Source organism: Paramisgurnus dabryanus, chromosome 15, assembly GCF_030506205.2.
Source record: "Paramisgurnus dabryanus chromosome 15, PD_genome_1.1, whole genome shotgun sequence".
Classification (NCBI taxonomy): Eukaryota; Metazoa; Chordata; class Actinopteri; order Cypriniformes; family Cobitidae; genus Paramisgurnus; species Paramisgurnus dabryanus.
The window spans coordinates 17,077,878-17,092,925 of record NC_133351.1 but is presented as its reverse complement, the minus strand read 5'-3'; the positions used below and the strand labels follow the sequence as shown (position 1 = coordinate 17,092,925).

General features: G+C 38.1%; 1 protein-coding gene across 2 annotated transcripts in view; it reads left to right on the top strand.

Annotated features, from left to right (window-relative positions):
• plekhm3 (pleckstrin homology domain containing, family M, member 3) overlaps window positions 1-14,894 on the top strand; it is a 46,133-nt gene extending 31,239 nt beyond the window's left edge. For both annotated transcript variants that reach the window (XM_065292480.2, XM_065292481.2), the window contains 2 exons: window positions 4,313-4,470; window positions 12,899-14,894. In XM_065292480.2, coding sequence (XP_065148552.2) covers window positions 4,313-4,470; window positions 12,899-13,070 — 330 coding nt within the window. In that variant the 3' untranslated portion in view covers window positions 13,071-14,894. The remainder of the gene's footprint in view (window positions 1-4,312; window positions 4,471-12,898) is intronic.
• The last annotated feature ends 154 nt before the right edge of the window (window positions 14,895-15,048 follow it).

Sequence of the window (15,048 nt, the reverse complement as noted above, 5' to 3'; positions counted from 1 at the left end):
TCGCACACAATACCCCGGCTGACGGGCACTTTACCGCTTCTTTACACACGCTGGTTTTAATCCTGTTTTGCGAGGTCTTGGCAGGGACCTCAGTTATCCAAACAGAGCTCACACTCTTTTTATCTGTCTAATCTGGGCCCTTTCTCTGTCGTTTAATGGAGCAGGCAAGGACATTAAGGCCAGGGCCGAGAAGGGGATGAAAAAGTAGGCGCTAAACTGTGGTTTTAGGGGATTAAGCCGCTGACAACAAAGCACATGCAAGACAGGAGCACAAGGTGGGGGACTTGGGGGGGGGGGTGTTGGTTTGGTGGACATTACTTATTCCCCTCGTAAAAAACAACAGATAGGAGATGGCATCATTGGCTTAACTTTGATGTTTTTGATGTGGTATTTGGTACATACAGTAAAGAACGAAATATGAATGTTTAATTGGAAAATAATTTACACTGTCAGAATAGAAGGTAAAAAACATTATACAATGATGCACCTTTTTGGGCACATTACTGTACCTTAAGGACATATTGTCAACTTTTTAAAGGTAAATATTTTGTTCCCCAAAATTTACTTGGTACAACATTCGTCTTTAAAAGTTTACAATATTATATATCTACCTGTCTGTCTGTCTGTCTATCTATTTACAGTATCTATCTGTCTATCAACAGTAGCGCACCGTATTGTACTGTACCTTATCTATCTAATCACAGTGGTCTTAAACTCCTGGCCTGCGGGCCATTTGCGGCCCTTCCTCCCCCTCTCTGCAGCCCGTGTCTGCTGTCAAAAATATAACAAAAGATTTTTTATTTAATTAGTTCACATTCGTTTGATTATTTATGTAAACATTTAACGTAAATATTAAACGTGAGTCAAGGCGCTTCTTTCTTATTTTAAAGTGCACAGGAGGTTGCTTGTCTTCCATTGTTATGCAACTATGAACCACGCTGTCCGTGAAGGCGAGGATAGTGGAATGCATGATCGGATTTTAATTGCTCATCTGCTCATCACGTCAACATGTCATTGTCATCATGCAAACAGTTAATGTTATCGGGACTTTGGAGAGTTCCTCCAGAGAACATCTGTTACTCAAAGATTATGATATATTACAACATAATGATATCAATTATGTTGCTTGCTGTGTAGTTACACATAGAGCTGTGTCCTCATATAAATTTTAACATAGATGGAACATAAACAAGTCAAGTCTGTGACATGAAAAAATCGTAAATAAATTAAAACAGAAACACTACCTGGTTGCAAAAATGTATAATAGTTAAAGGCGGGGTGCATGATCTCTGAAAGCCAATGTTGACATTTGAAATCACGTAAACAAATACGCCCTTACCCCAATAGAATCTGGACCTTCTTTTGATAGACGCGCCCCACACATACGCAATCCAGGCAACAATGGCGGTTAGTAGACACGCCCCTTACTGCTGATTGGCTACAAGTGTGTTTTGGTACCCGGCCGACTTCCTTTTCCAAAGCGTTTTTCAAAAATCGTGCAAAAATCGTGCACCAATCGTGCACATTAATAAATGTGTTCAGGAATTTAATTTGCTAGTTTAGTGCCAGGTTTTAATATAAAGTTATTTAAGAAAAGGTTAACTCTTTCCAGGCCAGCATTTTTAAAAAAAGAAGTTGCCAGCCAGCACCAGCATTTTTCATGATTTTCACAAAAGTTTAATGCCTTTCAGAAAATGTTCCTTAAATAAATAAACATACAATATATCAAATGAAAGAACAGACCCTCTGCCTTAAAAAAAAAAAAAAACGTTACATGCTACCTAGTACCTTCATTAGTTCTCTTTTTATCACCTCTAAAATATGGGTAGGTTTCTTCAAAAACACCAAATTTTGACTTTTGATAGAGATCAGATGCAGAGCGATCCCCAAAATTCGACATACAGCTGTTAACCCTAGGGTGATACTTCCAGATTTTATAAGTTGCAGATTATACCTGGTGGATAATAGCGGTATTGCGGAAAGTCGGAAATTCTTGTCATTGGCAGGGAAGCTTTTTCTCTTAATTGACGAGATAACTCGTCAATTGCGGGGAAAGAGTTAAGAAAAGATTTATACTGTTAAAATAATGTATAAAAAAGACAGAAAGCACTGTTTATATATTTTTACGTATTATTTGTAAATAATAGAAAAACAGTATATTTACAGAAATATTCAGTTTTTTATGTTAAAATAGCTCTGCGGCCCTCTGATGAAATGTAATTCCCAGAAATGGCCTCATGCCAGTTTATCTATTATATCTATCTGTTGTAACAGTCCTGTAAAATATGATGATATGCTGCTTGGAATCCTTTTAATTTCTTATTTGGCTGTATACGCACTGAAAAATAGACTGAGGCGATATTTGGAAAATCCTTACCTGGATTAAAAAAGGATCATGGCATATTGTCACAGGAGTGGAAGCCCTGACAGTAATACTCCATTCCTGATGTTACTGTTTTTTTACTTATATTAAATTATCTTTATTTTAGGCGGTTTATATGGCCATTTGATGACCATTATTCATGGCGGCTACATTCTGTCCCCACTGGGAATAAAATAATTTAACAGAGGCAGGGATATAAAGACCAGAATGCCCCCCCCCAGCAAATTTCACCCTGACAATATCTATCATATCTATTTACATTATCTATCGTATATATATCACATTCTTTACTTTTTCCTCATATTCATCTTATCATTTTTTCTCTCCACAGCAAATAGGGCAATTTTGGTTATTCTGTTCCCAATACTAATGGACATTTAATTCATTGTCGGTCACTCTTATTAACAGCCCTCAAGCTCTCATAGTCCCTCCCCATCAAGTCTGGTGTAAGTGAACTCTGTATTTTTTTATTGCCTGTTAAATTATTGAAATGTTTAATTACTCGTCCGCCAGCATTGATCAAGGGGAGCATATATCATCTTTACCACAAGACAGCGAGTGTGCTCGCTCAACCCCTTTGATTGGTGGCTTGCAACGTTTCTTTAGTGCCTGCCATATTACTCTTCCACATGGGAAAAGCCAAGATTTGCCTCCAAGTTCTGTCAGCCCGGTCAGTAAAAAACAGGGATGTCTAAACTGAAAGCTGCTTGATGGATGGTTAAGTGCTCTCCTGTTGCCTGTACTGAGAAAGCTGTCAACAGTATCACCTCTATATTTATTGGACAGTGATAGTGACAGGTCTGCAACAGTTCTAGCTTAGTATCCCCACCTTTTCTCTCTAACACCAGGATTATTTGATGATGTTTTTGAGTCCTGTTTAGAGCTTAAACTACTTTTTCTTAAAAAAACTGGATAAATATCCTGCTTCAGTGTGTTAATGTAACAGATTTAAGACATATCGCATTTTGACTAAATAAACAGACGTCGTGACAGAGCCCATACCTTGTTCCCACACAAACCTTCTCCTTTTCAACCCATTTTCCTTGCTCACGCTGCGTATGTGCGCACGTCTTTCGTGCGAGACTGTGGTGGTCCTTCCTTTATTCTTTCTGTCCCCAAGCCCTCCCGTCCCACCCTCACAAGCTCTCCTCCACCGTCCGCTCTGCTCCTCCATTCTTTGCCCGGCTCCTTGTGGAAGGGCTGAAGAATGCTGGCAGGCCCTTTAATTGGTGTGCTGCAGTGCTGCCAGGTGTAGCCACTTGTCTCTGCCCCTTTGGTGAATATGCACTGGAGGTCTAGGCCCCTTCCCCTGCCTCATTCAGTTGCCTACAATACGCCTTCTTCAGTACCCCGCTTTCAAAGACCATGCCGATTTTTAACTACTCTGGCCGATAAATGGCATTCACATATTATTTTTTGCAAACTGTCTCCCAAAAGGAATTACCCCATCCTCGAACCATAGCCAGCCCCCCTGCTCTCTAAGCATTCATTAGTGCTCATGTGGATTCATGATGTACTGTCTTTTTTGTCCTTGGCTCCCATTGAAGTCTGTTCTGAAGTGTTTGTCCAGTCGCTTAAACTCTCAGATAGACATCTAACTGGATTACTGTCCATTTTCTTGTATTGTATTGTGTCTGTCTATCTATACATCTGCTCTGTATGTCTTGTACCTGTTGAACACATTCGGTCAAGCACATGTGATAGTAGTTCATTCACTATGGTCACATTTTACTATTCCCAAAGTTCCTCCTCCATGGATTCCTTCCCTTTTATTGTATTTTTTCCAGCTACAAATAAGACATTCATACTCAATTCTGTTTAACACATATTTGCCATACTTAAATCTATTCCACAGATTTTGCCCCACGGTAAGAGCTGCAATGTGATTCCTATGTAACCTCACTTTCATAACTTTCATTTTTCCTGCAGGTCATAGATGGAAAGCTTGCTCCCTTCCTCTCAAAGGTAATCAAGTTTGCTAGCTCTCATGTCTACAGCTGCAGTCTGTGTCGAGAGAAGGGTTTCATCTGTGAGTTGTGCCACAGCGGCCAGGTCCTCTATCCCTTCCAGGAGAATGCCACCAAAAGGTACAATCAGTGTTTTTACCTCTGACCATCTCATGGTTTGCAAAGGCATAAATCTTAAATGAAATTTTGGCTTGAGCCAGATCAAAAATGTATACATTTCATTGCATTTGATATTAAAGGGGTCCTTGATTATGATTTTACTTTTTTACATTCAGTTAGTGTGTAATGTTACTGTTTGAGCATAAACAATATCCTTAAAGTTTCAACACTCAAAGTTCAATGCAATGAGAGATATTTTTAATAGAAATCAGTTTTCATAAACGACAAATGAACAGCTGGATTGACTACAGTGAGCTTCTTCCTGGGTTATTGATATGTCAAACCCCAAAATTTACACAGACCCTCCCCTTAGGACCACACAATAAAGGGTGGGAGGCCATAGATATGTACACTAGATGCCGCCTTGGCTACGGCAGTTCATTGGGCCGAATGCGTCAACTAGAGCTTGAAACAGGGGAACCCGCAACTGCATCATTGTAGGCAATGGTGTAACAGAAATAAAATCACCATAAATCGCCATGAACGCGATTTCCTTGGTTTTCTTTTGGTTCGTTTCAACAGTCAACAGAATGTGATTGGTCAAGCCTGCTCGAGTTCGAAAAAATAATTGGCGGCGAGGCAACAAGTCACTGCCTAGACGTTGTATCAAGGATATAAACAAAGGACAGTGCTATTTGGCTCCGCTAGCCGGTTAGCTAAATGCTAATTCATAGTTATTTGACAAACACCTGCAAACTTCTTTTTTTAATCCCACGAGCGAATTTCGAATGTTGGTGTTTGTTGGTGTTTGTGTATGCAGTGTAAATTATACTTTGATTAAGGCTTTTATGTAGGGTTAACTTGCATGCTCCCTTATCTACAGGCACACTTAATATGGTATAGTGTTTCGCCACTGTAGGAAAGCAATGTTTTTTTTTCATAATGGACTCGTTTTTCTGGCAACATATATTTGTCTTCAATGACAAAATAACAGTGCTATATAGTCAGTAGCGATCACTGCAGTCTGTAATTAAATAATATCTCAAATGCACAGCATACCGTATTTTCCGAACTGTAAGTCACACTTTTTTATAGTTTGGCTGGTCCTGCGGCTTCTAGTCAGGCGCGACTTGTAAGTCAGTATGAATTAATTTTTACATACATGAACCAAGAGACAACATTACCGTTTACAGCCGCGAGAGTCCGCTATATGCTGCTCCTGGATTTATGTAATTCAGTAAATTCAGTGATGTGGATTGACGAGCCTGCGAACTTGATGCGCGTTGGCTTGTTCTGTTCATTTAACCTATTCAGCTTTCCAGGTATGTTCAGTATGCTATTGTTTATCTTGTAAATAACTGATAATGTTACGTTAACGTACAGACATCCATTCAGCCTGCTGTTCTGTGTGCCATTGGGGCTGTTTACACTTGTTATTAAGATGTGTTTTCATCGATCGGATCACAAGTGGACGAGAGAGACACATTACGTTTACACTTGGTATTTAAATCCATCTCTTTTGTCCACTTTCGACCGCTTCTGTCCTGAATACTGTGAGGGGGTGGTCTGTGAGACGGTGGGCGAGTCTCTCTGCTGTCATTCAAACGCGAGCGGGAGTAATTATGAGTTTATATGGACGCAAACTAATATTATGTCGGAGTCTGCTGCTTGTTTAGCAAATATACATGCTGCACAGTGTTTTGTACGTTTATATGTTGGAGCTTTCTCTGAATTTTCAGCGCAATTGATGAAATAGGATCGCGCAACTTTCACGCTTTCAAAACGAAACTACGGAGAACACACGCAGTAGTTTTATCAATGAAAGGCTATAAATAGCGCTGTTCACCGTATGTTCACGCCAGAAGTCAAAAAAAGACGTAAAACTTGTGTTTAATACCTCAGATAGATAATCGGGCGGAGAGAAGGCGGTCGCGTGTGGCTGTTCGAACACATTCAACCACATTTGCGTTCCGCAACTCCAAAGCGATCCGATACCTCTGGATGTGGTTGCAAGTGGTCGAAAGTGGACGAGCTCAAAACGTTTTGAACACCGTTTACACCTGGCATTAACGTCGTCCACTTGTGATCCGATTGACGAAAACGCATGTTAATGCCAAGTGTAAACAGCCTCATTGTTAGTTGAATAAGTTGCCTTTCCAGATTAAATGTCTGTTCTTCGGCTTGGATTTTGTGAAAACAATTTTCTAAATAAATGCAACGTGTAGTTCATTGCGACTTATATATGATTTTTTTCGTCTCCATGACGCTTTTTTGATTGATGCGACTTGTACTCTGGAGGGATTTATAGTCCGTAAAATACGGTATCTAAAATGAAACAACTATAAAAAAATACTATTTTTAAACTTCCTATAAGATCCGTGCTTACTCAGGTTTCGCTCGACTCTCTTCACTAACATTCACTGGGTCTTATTCGGGGTCAAAATGATAGGACAGTATTGACGGCACTGTTTACAATACACTGGAGCACAAGCATCTACCTGTAATGGAAAGGGGTTTGACATTTCCATTCAATGTGTGGTAGGCGGTTGGCGAATCGCAAAACAGCCGGCCAGCTAACCAATCTGAGCATACAGACTACTGGCACATCTGGGAACTTGACTGTCAATTTCGTCACTGCCTCTTTTTAGGGGAAAACAAACTATACTTCTCATAGACTTCCATAAAGTAACGTTTGTACAGCCAACATGCGTAAATAACTTAAGAAATCACTCAGATTAAACATGTTGAGTATTTATATGCCCGCCATAGAGCGTGAAAGATACATCAACAAATTTAATTTGGTCAATTTAAAAACATGGCTCTTTTCATTCACCCAGCGTCAAATTTGTCTCCGACCTAAATTCACTTTTTGCTCTCTATATCAACTAGTTTGTGCCAAGGTGGTTTTTAGTGGATGACATCAGTTCCTCAAGAGTAACCATAACTATAATTCATCCCTCAAAGATCTTCATTATAGATGATAATGGTGAAGGTGTTCACACAGCTCTGCACTGAAGTGTTAGTTGTGTCTAAAATCTTCATATGCAGCTCATCGCCAATGATTGTCTATCCCCTGTCTAATGTTAGTCACACCCAGCAGGCAGTGAATTAAAGGCATTTGAGGTATGATGGTCCAGTGATAGGCCACCCTGTGTAAAAGGACAGTTAATCCCTCTAGCGATTCGGCTTCTTTAAGCATACTGCTCTTTGTTCAGTTCAGTTATGGCCTACAGCTGATAAACCACTCTCTGTGCTTCATACCATGCAATATCTCTTGAACTCCACAGTAAAGTAAAGCAGTGCCCAGATGAAGGTAGGCCTATTTAAGCATAGCACATCACTCAAGGCCGTGAAACACTGATAAAGCCTGAATGACTGTTGGTTAGGGCTAATGTGTTCTTTGGAGATTAATTGAAAGTAGTTAAAGCAGTTACACATTAACAAATTACAGGTAACACATTTACCTACTGTAATGTATTTGAATTTAATTTAGGATCAATGTTCAACTAGTATTTCCTACAGTATTAGCAACACACCAATATTAGCTAGTGACAAAAATAATATATAGCCATGTAAAAAAAGCAATAAGATAAAAGCACTGCAGTTTTGAAAGTAAATGCGTGGTAAGAGTAAAGATGTTTGCACAATGAGTCAGAAGCTAATTTATTAATCTGTTGTAAAAAAATCCAAAACAATACAAATTGAGTCTTTAGTACATTAGCGCTATTCACTATAAATTAATGAATTACATTAGCGACAACGTTAGTTAACTTGACGACAATACTGTATAATCTTTCGTACACTTGAAATCAGTAACTACCATCCTGTTTTCCAAGTGTCCAATCATCTGCCACATATAAAGTCTTTATATTCCGTCTCTTTGTATTCCATTCTTTTGTATTTATTGTGTTGTGAGACAAAGTGAATCAGCTTGTCAAACGCTATTCTGGATTCTTCTAAGATGTGAAAAACGCAGAAACTTTAACTCTATCTTAATTTTATTATGACGGACGAAAGTGATTATAAATGTGATTGACACAACGTGAGTTTGTTTTTATTTTTTTAACGTGCGCAAGAATTTCGAGTGTGCAAATTTCGGTCTGCTTAAGTGGGGTTAAAGCATGTTTCTAAAACATATTTAAAATTAAGCTTTTTTCATTTTTAAGCAGTTAACGCATAACTGTTCTGTGTGGTTTTCTGAACACTTCAATGCACAACTTGAGTAATGTTTTTAGCAAGAGCACATTGGATTTATAGATTAATCAAATATGTGTTTTTGGGGAAATTATCAGATTTTAATTCTTCAACTGGGGCTCTTGAGTTAAGATGTTAACTGAGCTGTGTTAAAGGGAGATTCCACTTTTTTTAAATATGCAAATTTTCCAGCTCCCCTAGAGTTAAACATTTGATTTTTACAGTTTTGGAATCCATTCAGCTGATCTGCGGGTCTGGCGCTAGCATTTTTAGCATAGCTTAGCACAATCCATTGATTCTGATTAGGCCATTAGCATTACGCTTTAAAAATAGTGCAATGATATTATGCACTGCCCGAAAATAGTCCCCTGCCATTGAAAGTTACTAAGGGGATTATTTTCGGCTGCTGCGTAATATCATTGCGCCTCCTGTAGTCATGTTACAGCAGCAAAGTCCTTGATTATTAAGCCGGAATGAGAGTAGCCTATGGTACCTAGACATATCTGCCTAGAAAATCACAACTTTTAATTTTCCGTCAGTCTTAGTACACAGTGGCCCTCATTTATCATTCTTGCGTAGAAACGGGCGTATATGTTGGCGTAAGATTATGCTTACACTCCTCTCACCGCCTGATTTATGAAACTGTGCGTACCGATGATATTCAGGTGTACGCAATATCTGCCCTTCATAAATGCCGCGGCTGAAAACGATCGTCATTAGAATAACACGCCCATATAAATTCAAGTCTCCGCCTCCCCCACTCCCTCATTTTACGACATTGACACATGGAAGACGGCAAAGAAGACAAACCGGGGAAGTGGAAAGAAAGAAAATTATTTTATTTGGGAGTTTAAAGAGCGGGATTAAAGACATTAATAATTGCATGCCATTTTGTAATATTTGTATTATTATTTTTATTATTAATGACGCTTAAATGATATTTAGAAGAATATTTATTTATTATTATTATTATTATTATTATTATCATTATTATTTACTGTTGCCTACATCTAAATTATATGTCTGCTTAATGGTTCGGTTAAGTTTTTTTAAAATAATATTTTAAAATGATGTAGTAACTTTTGTAGTGTGTTTTTCTGTATTTACATACAGTTGTTTGTTAGCTAAGATCCAGTTTGATACGGAGCTCCGGATATAATTCAAATTAACAATTTGTTGCCACGACATCCACATGTTTTACTAATTCATAATTTGAAGTAATAATACTTGTAATAGTAATTACAAAATATTATAATAATTAATTCCAAGGAACAAACTGTTGAATATTGGGAACGAATTTTATATTTATGGCCATACTTTAAACTAAATAAGAAAAAGAAGTGTCCATATGTAGCATAAAAGATAATTCGTGGCCATGATTTTGTCCGCATGTTATCATATGATCGGATTTATGGCTCCATTCAACACAAGCATTTTACCTTTCCTATTAATGTGTAGCTATTTATTTATCATCGAATGGTATGTAACTAGCTTACCTTTTGATGCATTATTACCATGTTTTCGTAGCAGTTCCTTGTGCTTTCTTGCAATGTGCCGCTTCAGATTCCAGGATTGCTAAACTTTTACAGTCTCTCCGCAGTCCCTTTCAATGTTTTCTTCCTGTCCAATCTTTACTTTGAATTTTACTTTACATTTATGTATAAGGCTAGACGTTTCTACAGATTCTCGAACAAATTATCAAAGGGCGTTCTGGATTAAACGAGCGGTCCTGAGCGAACGGAATTTTCGGAAAAAGGCGCTCTGATGGTATTACCGCACCGCTCAACGCTCCGATCCGCTCACGTGCTCTGCCCTGAAACGGCTCGCAACTTAAGGAATACATATGCATACAAATCAAATGCTTTGGTAAAGTCTCACAAATTAAACATTGAACATTGTTGCATAAAAATAAACACTGAAGTTTATAATTACTATGTTTTTTACAGTGGGTCATAATATATCATATATTTTAGTTTGTCAGTACGTTTTGTGGTGTTAGGAAGTTTTTGCGCATTTCTGCACTAACTCAAAATGTGCGTACACCACCTCCTGAGCTGGCGTAGGATTTGAGCGTGCCGTACGCCAACGTCCATATTGATAAATCTCAAAGTCACCGTGGTTTTGGGTGTACGCCAGGTGTACGCTGGAAATTTGGTGTACGCACGTTTGATAAATGAGGGCCAATGTAACTACAGAAGAGTCAATTTTTACATAGGAAAAATATCGAAACTTTTTGGTTATTTTTTAGGTGCAATGCTAATGGTCTAATCAGATTCACTGGATTATGCTAAGCTATGCTATGAGTGGTAGCACGAGACCCCGAAGATCAGCTGAATGGATTTCAAAACTGTAAGAATCAAATGTTCAACTCTAGGGGGAGCTGGAAAATGAGCATATTTTCAAAAAAAGTGGAGTGTCCCTTTAACATGATAACTAAATAGAAACTGAGATTTAAAGGTGCAGTGTGTAAATTTTAGCGGCATCTAGTGGTGAAGTTTCAAATTGCAACCAGCGGCTCAGCACACTGCCCAACCTTCGCTTTTAAAACACATAAAGAAGCTACGATAGCCACTAGCGGACAAACATTTCATCGTCGGAGACAACTTAGTAAAAAAGTTTGTCCATTAAGGGCTTCTGTAGAAACATGGTGGCACAAAATGTCGACCTCCATGTAAGGGGACCCTCAGTGTATGTAGATAAAAACGTCTCATTCTAAGGTTATAAAAACATAACGGTTTATTATAAAAGGTCTTTATACACCACTGATAATATAGTTTTGTATATTATTTTGCATTTCTTTCAAGAGATCCTTCTAAAAATTACACACTGCACCTTTAAGCTTAAGTGAACCATGTCATTTTGTTGTAGGACCCATTTGAAAAAGAGATGGTGCATCTTAAATAATAAATCTAAATTTATATTGATATAAAAAGAATTTGATTAGATATCCCTACTGTCTGTAAATTTTGATTCAAAGAAAGACCTGGATCCGTTAGGCCAGGTGTCATACAAATTGCTTTACTGTGTTCTCTGTTTAGCTTATCCATAATGTTCTGGGTGTGTTTGTGTGTTTTTCTTGTTGTATCTGTAACAGAACATGCACAATAGAGCCCTAGCATTCAGTAATAAGAGCATAAAGGTATCTCCACACCCCACTGTAAATCCATAAATTCCACAAACCACCTCCATAGCTCTTAGATGAGCAAGGACCATAACTGAATGACTCTTCTTGAAGCTTTAACTGTTGGAAAGTATTATTTATTTATAGAGGCGGATTTAAAAGAGAGTTTCTGTGGTCTCAACTAGTATTATCTTGTTAGCATGCTTTAGGGTTTATTTATAACACACACTTTTTGAGTTGGTTGAATTTTTTGTTCGGTTTGTTTATATGCAGTAGAGATGAGGAGTTTTTAGAAACTCACATTATGAGGAAGAAGTTAGTAAAATGTCTTAAGAATAGATTTAAGAATATAGTTTTTTTATACAAAGAGTAGACCATTTTTAGGAAATATACCACCAGGAGTAACTTTGTATAGTATAGCCAAACCTCTTGGCAAGTGGTGAACTTGGAATTAAGTTTGGGCTTGGCAGTCTAAAAACTACCGCCCATATTGGTTAACAGAAAAAGTACATTTCTGTTTATAGAAATGAGCGCTTAACGTCTAATTGTTGTAGTACAGGATGAATTGGCACCTTAGCTTATATATTATTATATATATGAAATGTTCTTTGCCGTCTGCCAGCAAGCAAATTTATGTTTTTTTACTGTATTCTGAAATTCACTGTATTCTTTCACAGCAGGATTTATAAACGCAGGAAAAATAATAATCCAATCTCTGGTCATATGAATGTTTTATTTGTTAAAATCAAACAAAAGAGTAAACTGATTTTCCATCATTTCTTCACCATGCTGTGAAATCCAAGCTAAAATAATTTTATTATGGAGCATCATAGTTGGATTTCACTTTAATTTTAATCTTTGACATGGCCTTACTCAGTCAATATATATTAAGAATATCAATGTTATTTTCTCAAAAAATTATGTAGGTACCATTTTTATTTTATGTAAATAAAAATGAATTTAGTTGGGCTTTCACTGGCATGGTCACAGTTCAGGAAAAAATATGAAGGAAAAAATATGTTTAGGGTATGAGTTAAGGGACATTGATTAAAACATTGATCCAGGATCAAATCTTACTTTGTGAAATCACAAATATGTCTTGATAATATTAACGCATTCATTTTTTGCCTTCAGGTGTGAGGGATGCGGAGCCGTCTTCCACGCCGAGTGCCGGATGCGAGCCCAGCCGTGCCCGCGTTGCGTGCGAAGAGAGCTACATAAGAAGCCGGCGTCATTCTGGAGAAGGCACGGCCCTAACGATAGCCCCGCCGATGACGAGCTGAGCTGCTTTGAGATGGATACCTGAGATCGGAGCACTGCAGCTCTCAGAAGAGCCGGGCTGCACGAAAGAGCCCACCGCACTTACAAAGTGCTGCTGTGTCTCTGTGTGTACGTGTATCCAACAAGGACAAGACTCCTGGTGGAAGCGCTCAGTGTTTGAAAACAGAGACACAACAACCTTTTTGTTTTTTACTTCCTTTTACTTCTCTCAACTGAGAGAGATGGATGCAGAGACAATAATTCGGCTCCGGAAGAGCAGAGGCTTCATAATGATACCAATTTACCCTTCCCTTTCATCTACCAAATGACAGCCAGGGCCAACCGACAAATACAGGCAAAGTACGCTCGCGCACTTGCACATAAACACGCTCGCTGGCAGACATAAAATGATGCACTTTCTGGCAGACTCACAATCCAAGAGCGATGATTTAAACCAATTTCTGGACACAAATAGAGCTTCTAATCCATTAATGGTTCTGCGAAAATGAACGCTATGAGATCCCCTGCTGTTGGATTTGGTTTTCTCCACGCTGTAGTTGCTGAAGAGCCTCTATATTGGGTGTATTAAGAGCGAATGAACATAAATATCTTCCGAACCGAAATCTTTCGGATGGGTCTGCTTTACTGCACAAACCGTATGATTCATTTTTATCATGATCTCGTTGCACTTTTACATTTATGAAGGGAAACCAGGCACTCGTGTTGGGCACACCTGAGGTTTTTTCTGCCTGGGTTTTTGTTTTTATTATCAGTTGCACTTTAGGTCACGATGTGTAGGCTTATGTTTATAACCAATGTCTCTTTGACACTTAAAGACTGCTGATGATTCAGATTGGGGTGTTGCGGGAAGTAGGGTCAGTGTTTTTCCCATCCAGCTGGATTCGAAGAGTTGCGCAAGTGTTTATCAACACTCAATGGCACTGCCTATAAGAAGGGGAACCATGTTGTTCTTGTTAACCGCCTAGGCTGTGATTACAAACTATCCTAAGCCACCAAGCCCCAAAATTACAGTCCAGAGTTCTAGGGCTTTGTTTAGCATTGGTAAGGTCATTTTAACAAGAAATGTAAATCAAACCCGACGTGGACAAGCTCGTAATTTACGTTGTCAAACTGACCTCTCCTAGTATGCTTTGGTACAGCGTTTTCTTGCTACTTGAAGTAAGAATTGGCAATAATCATTGTTTTGCTTTTTGCTGCCTTATTTGACAAACTGTTTTTTTAATCTGTTCTTGGGACAATGGGATTTTTTTCTCACCATTTCATGATGTACTGTTGACATCTATTTTTATCATCTTAAAAATCCCTATATTATGTTTCATTACAATTACAGATCCACAACTTACCAGCAAACAAAGGCTTTGGATTTACAAAACATGTTATTACTCCGTCTATATATTGGAAAATCCACACATTTATGGGAAACCAGCTACCAGCTGCTATTGGACTCTGTATTTGATACCTGTTACTTGCAAATGCCCACGGCATCATTTGCTATCCTGATACATTTTATGTGTTTGTTTTACACCAAGTTTACCTTTGATTGAGATTCAATCTTAGTTTACATGCATTTGATGTGTGATAATGTACAATGAAGGATGAGTGATTGTGTTAGTGGTTCAGAATAGTGCTCAACATTTGATCGTATTTATTGAGTCTGTGTCTTTGCCTGCCTTAATATGAAAGCCAATGCGTCGGCCTGTCGGTGTTTTTCGATTAGCAAGCTATAGTCATTCAGTTTGTGAGAGAAAAATGTTTCAGTATTTAATCTAATCAGAATATCAGGCTGTAGAATATATCATAACCATATATATATATATGTTGTTTTGTTATTAAAGGCTATGACATTTACTTACCTTACAAAAAAGGACTGGCAACACATCTCTATTGCTTTTTTTATGAGAGATCTTGTCATTTCCTATTTTAGGCTTGAACTTTGGTAAATGAGGTTTTTCAGTTTTTGAAGACATACAAATGCTGTATGAAGTAATGGTGCGATCTCTTAG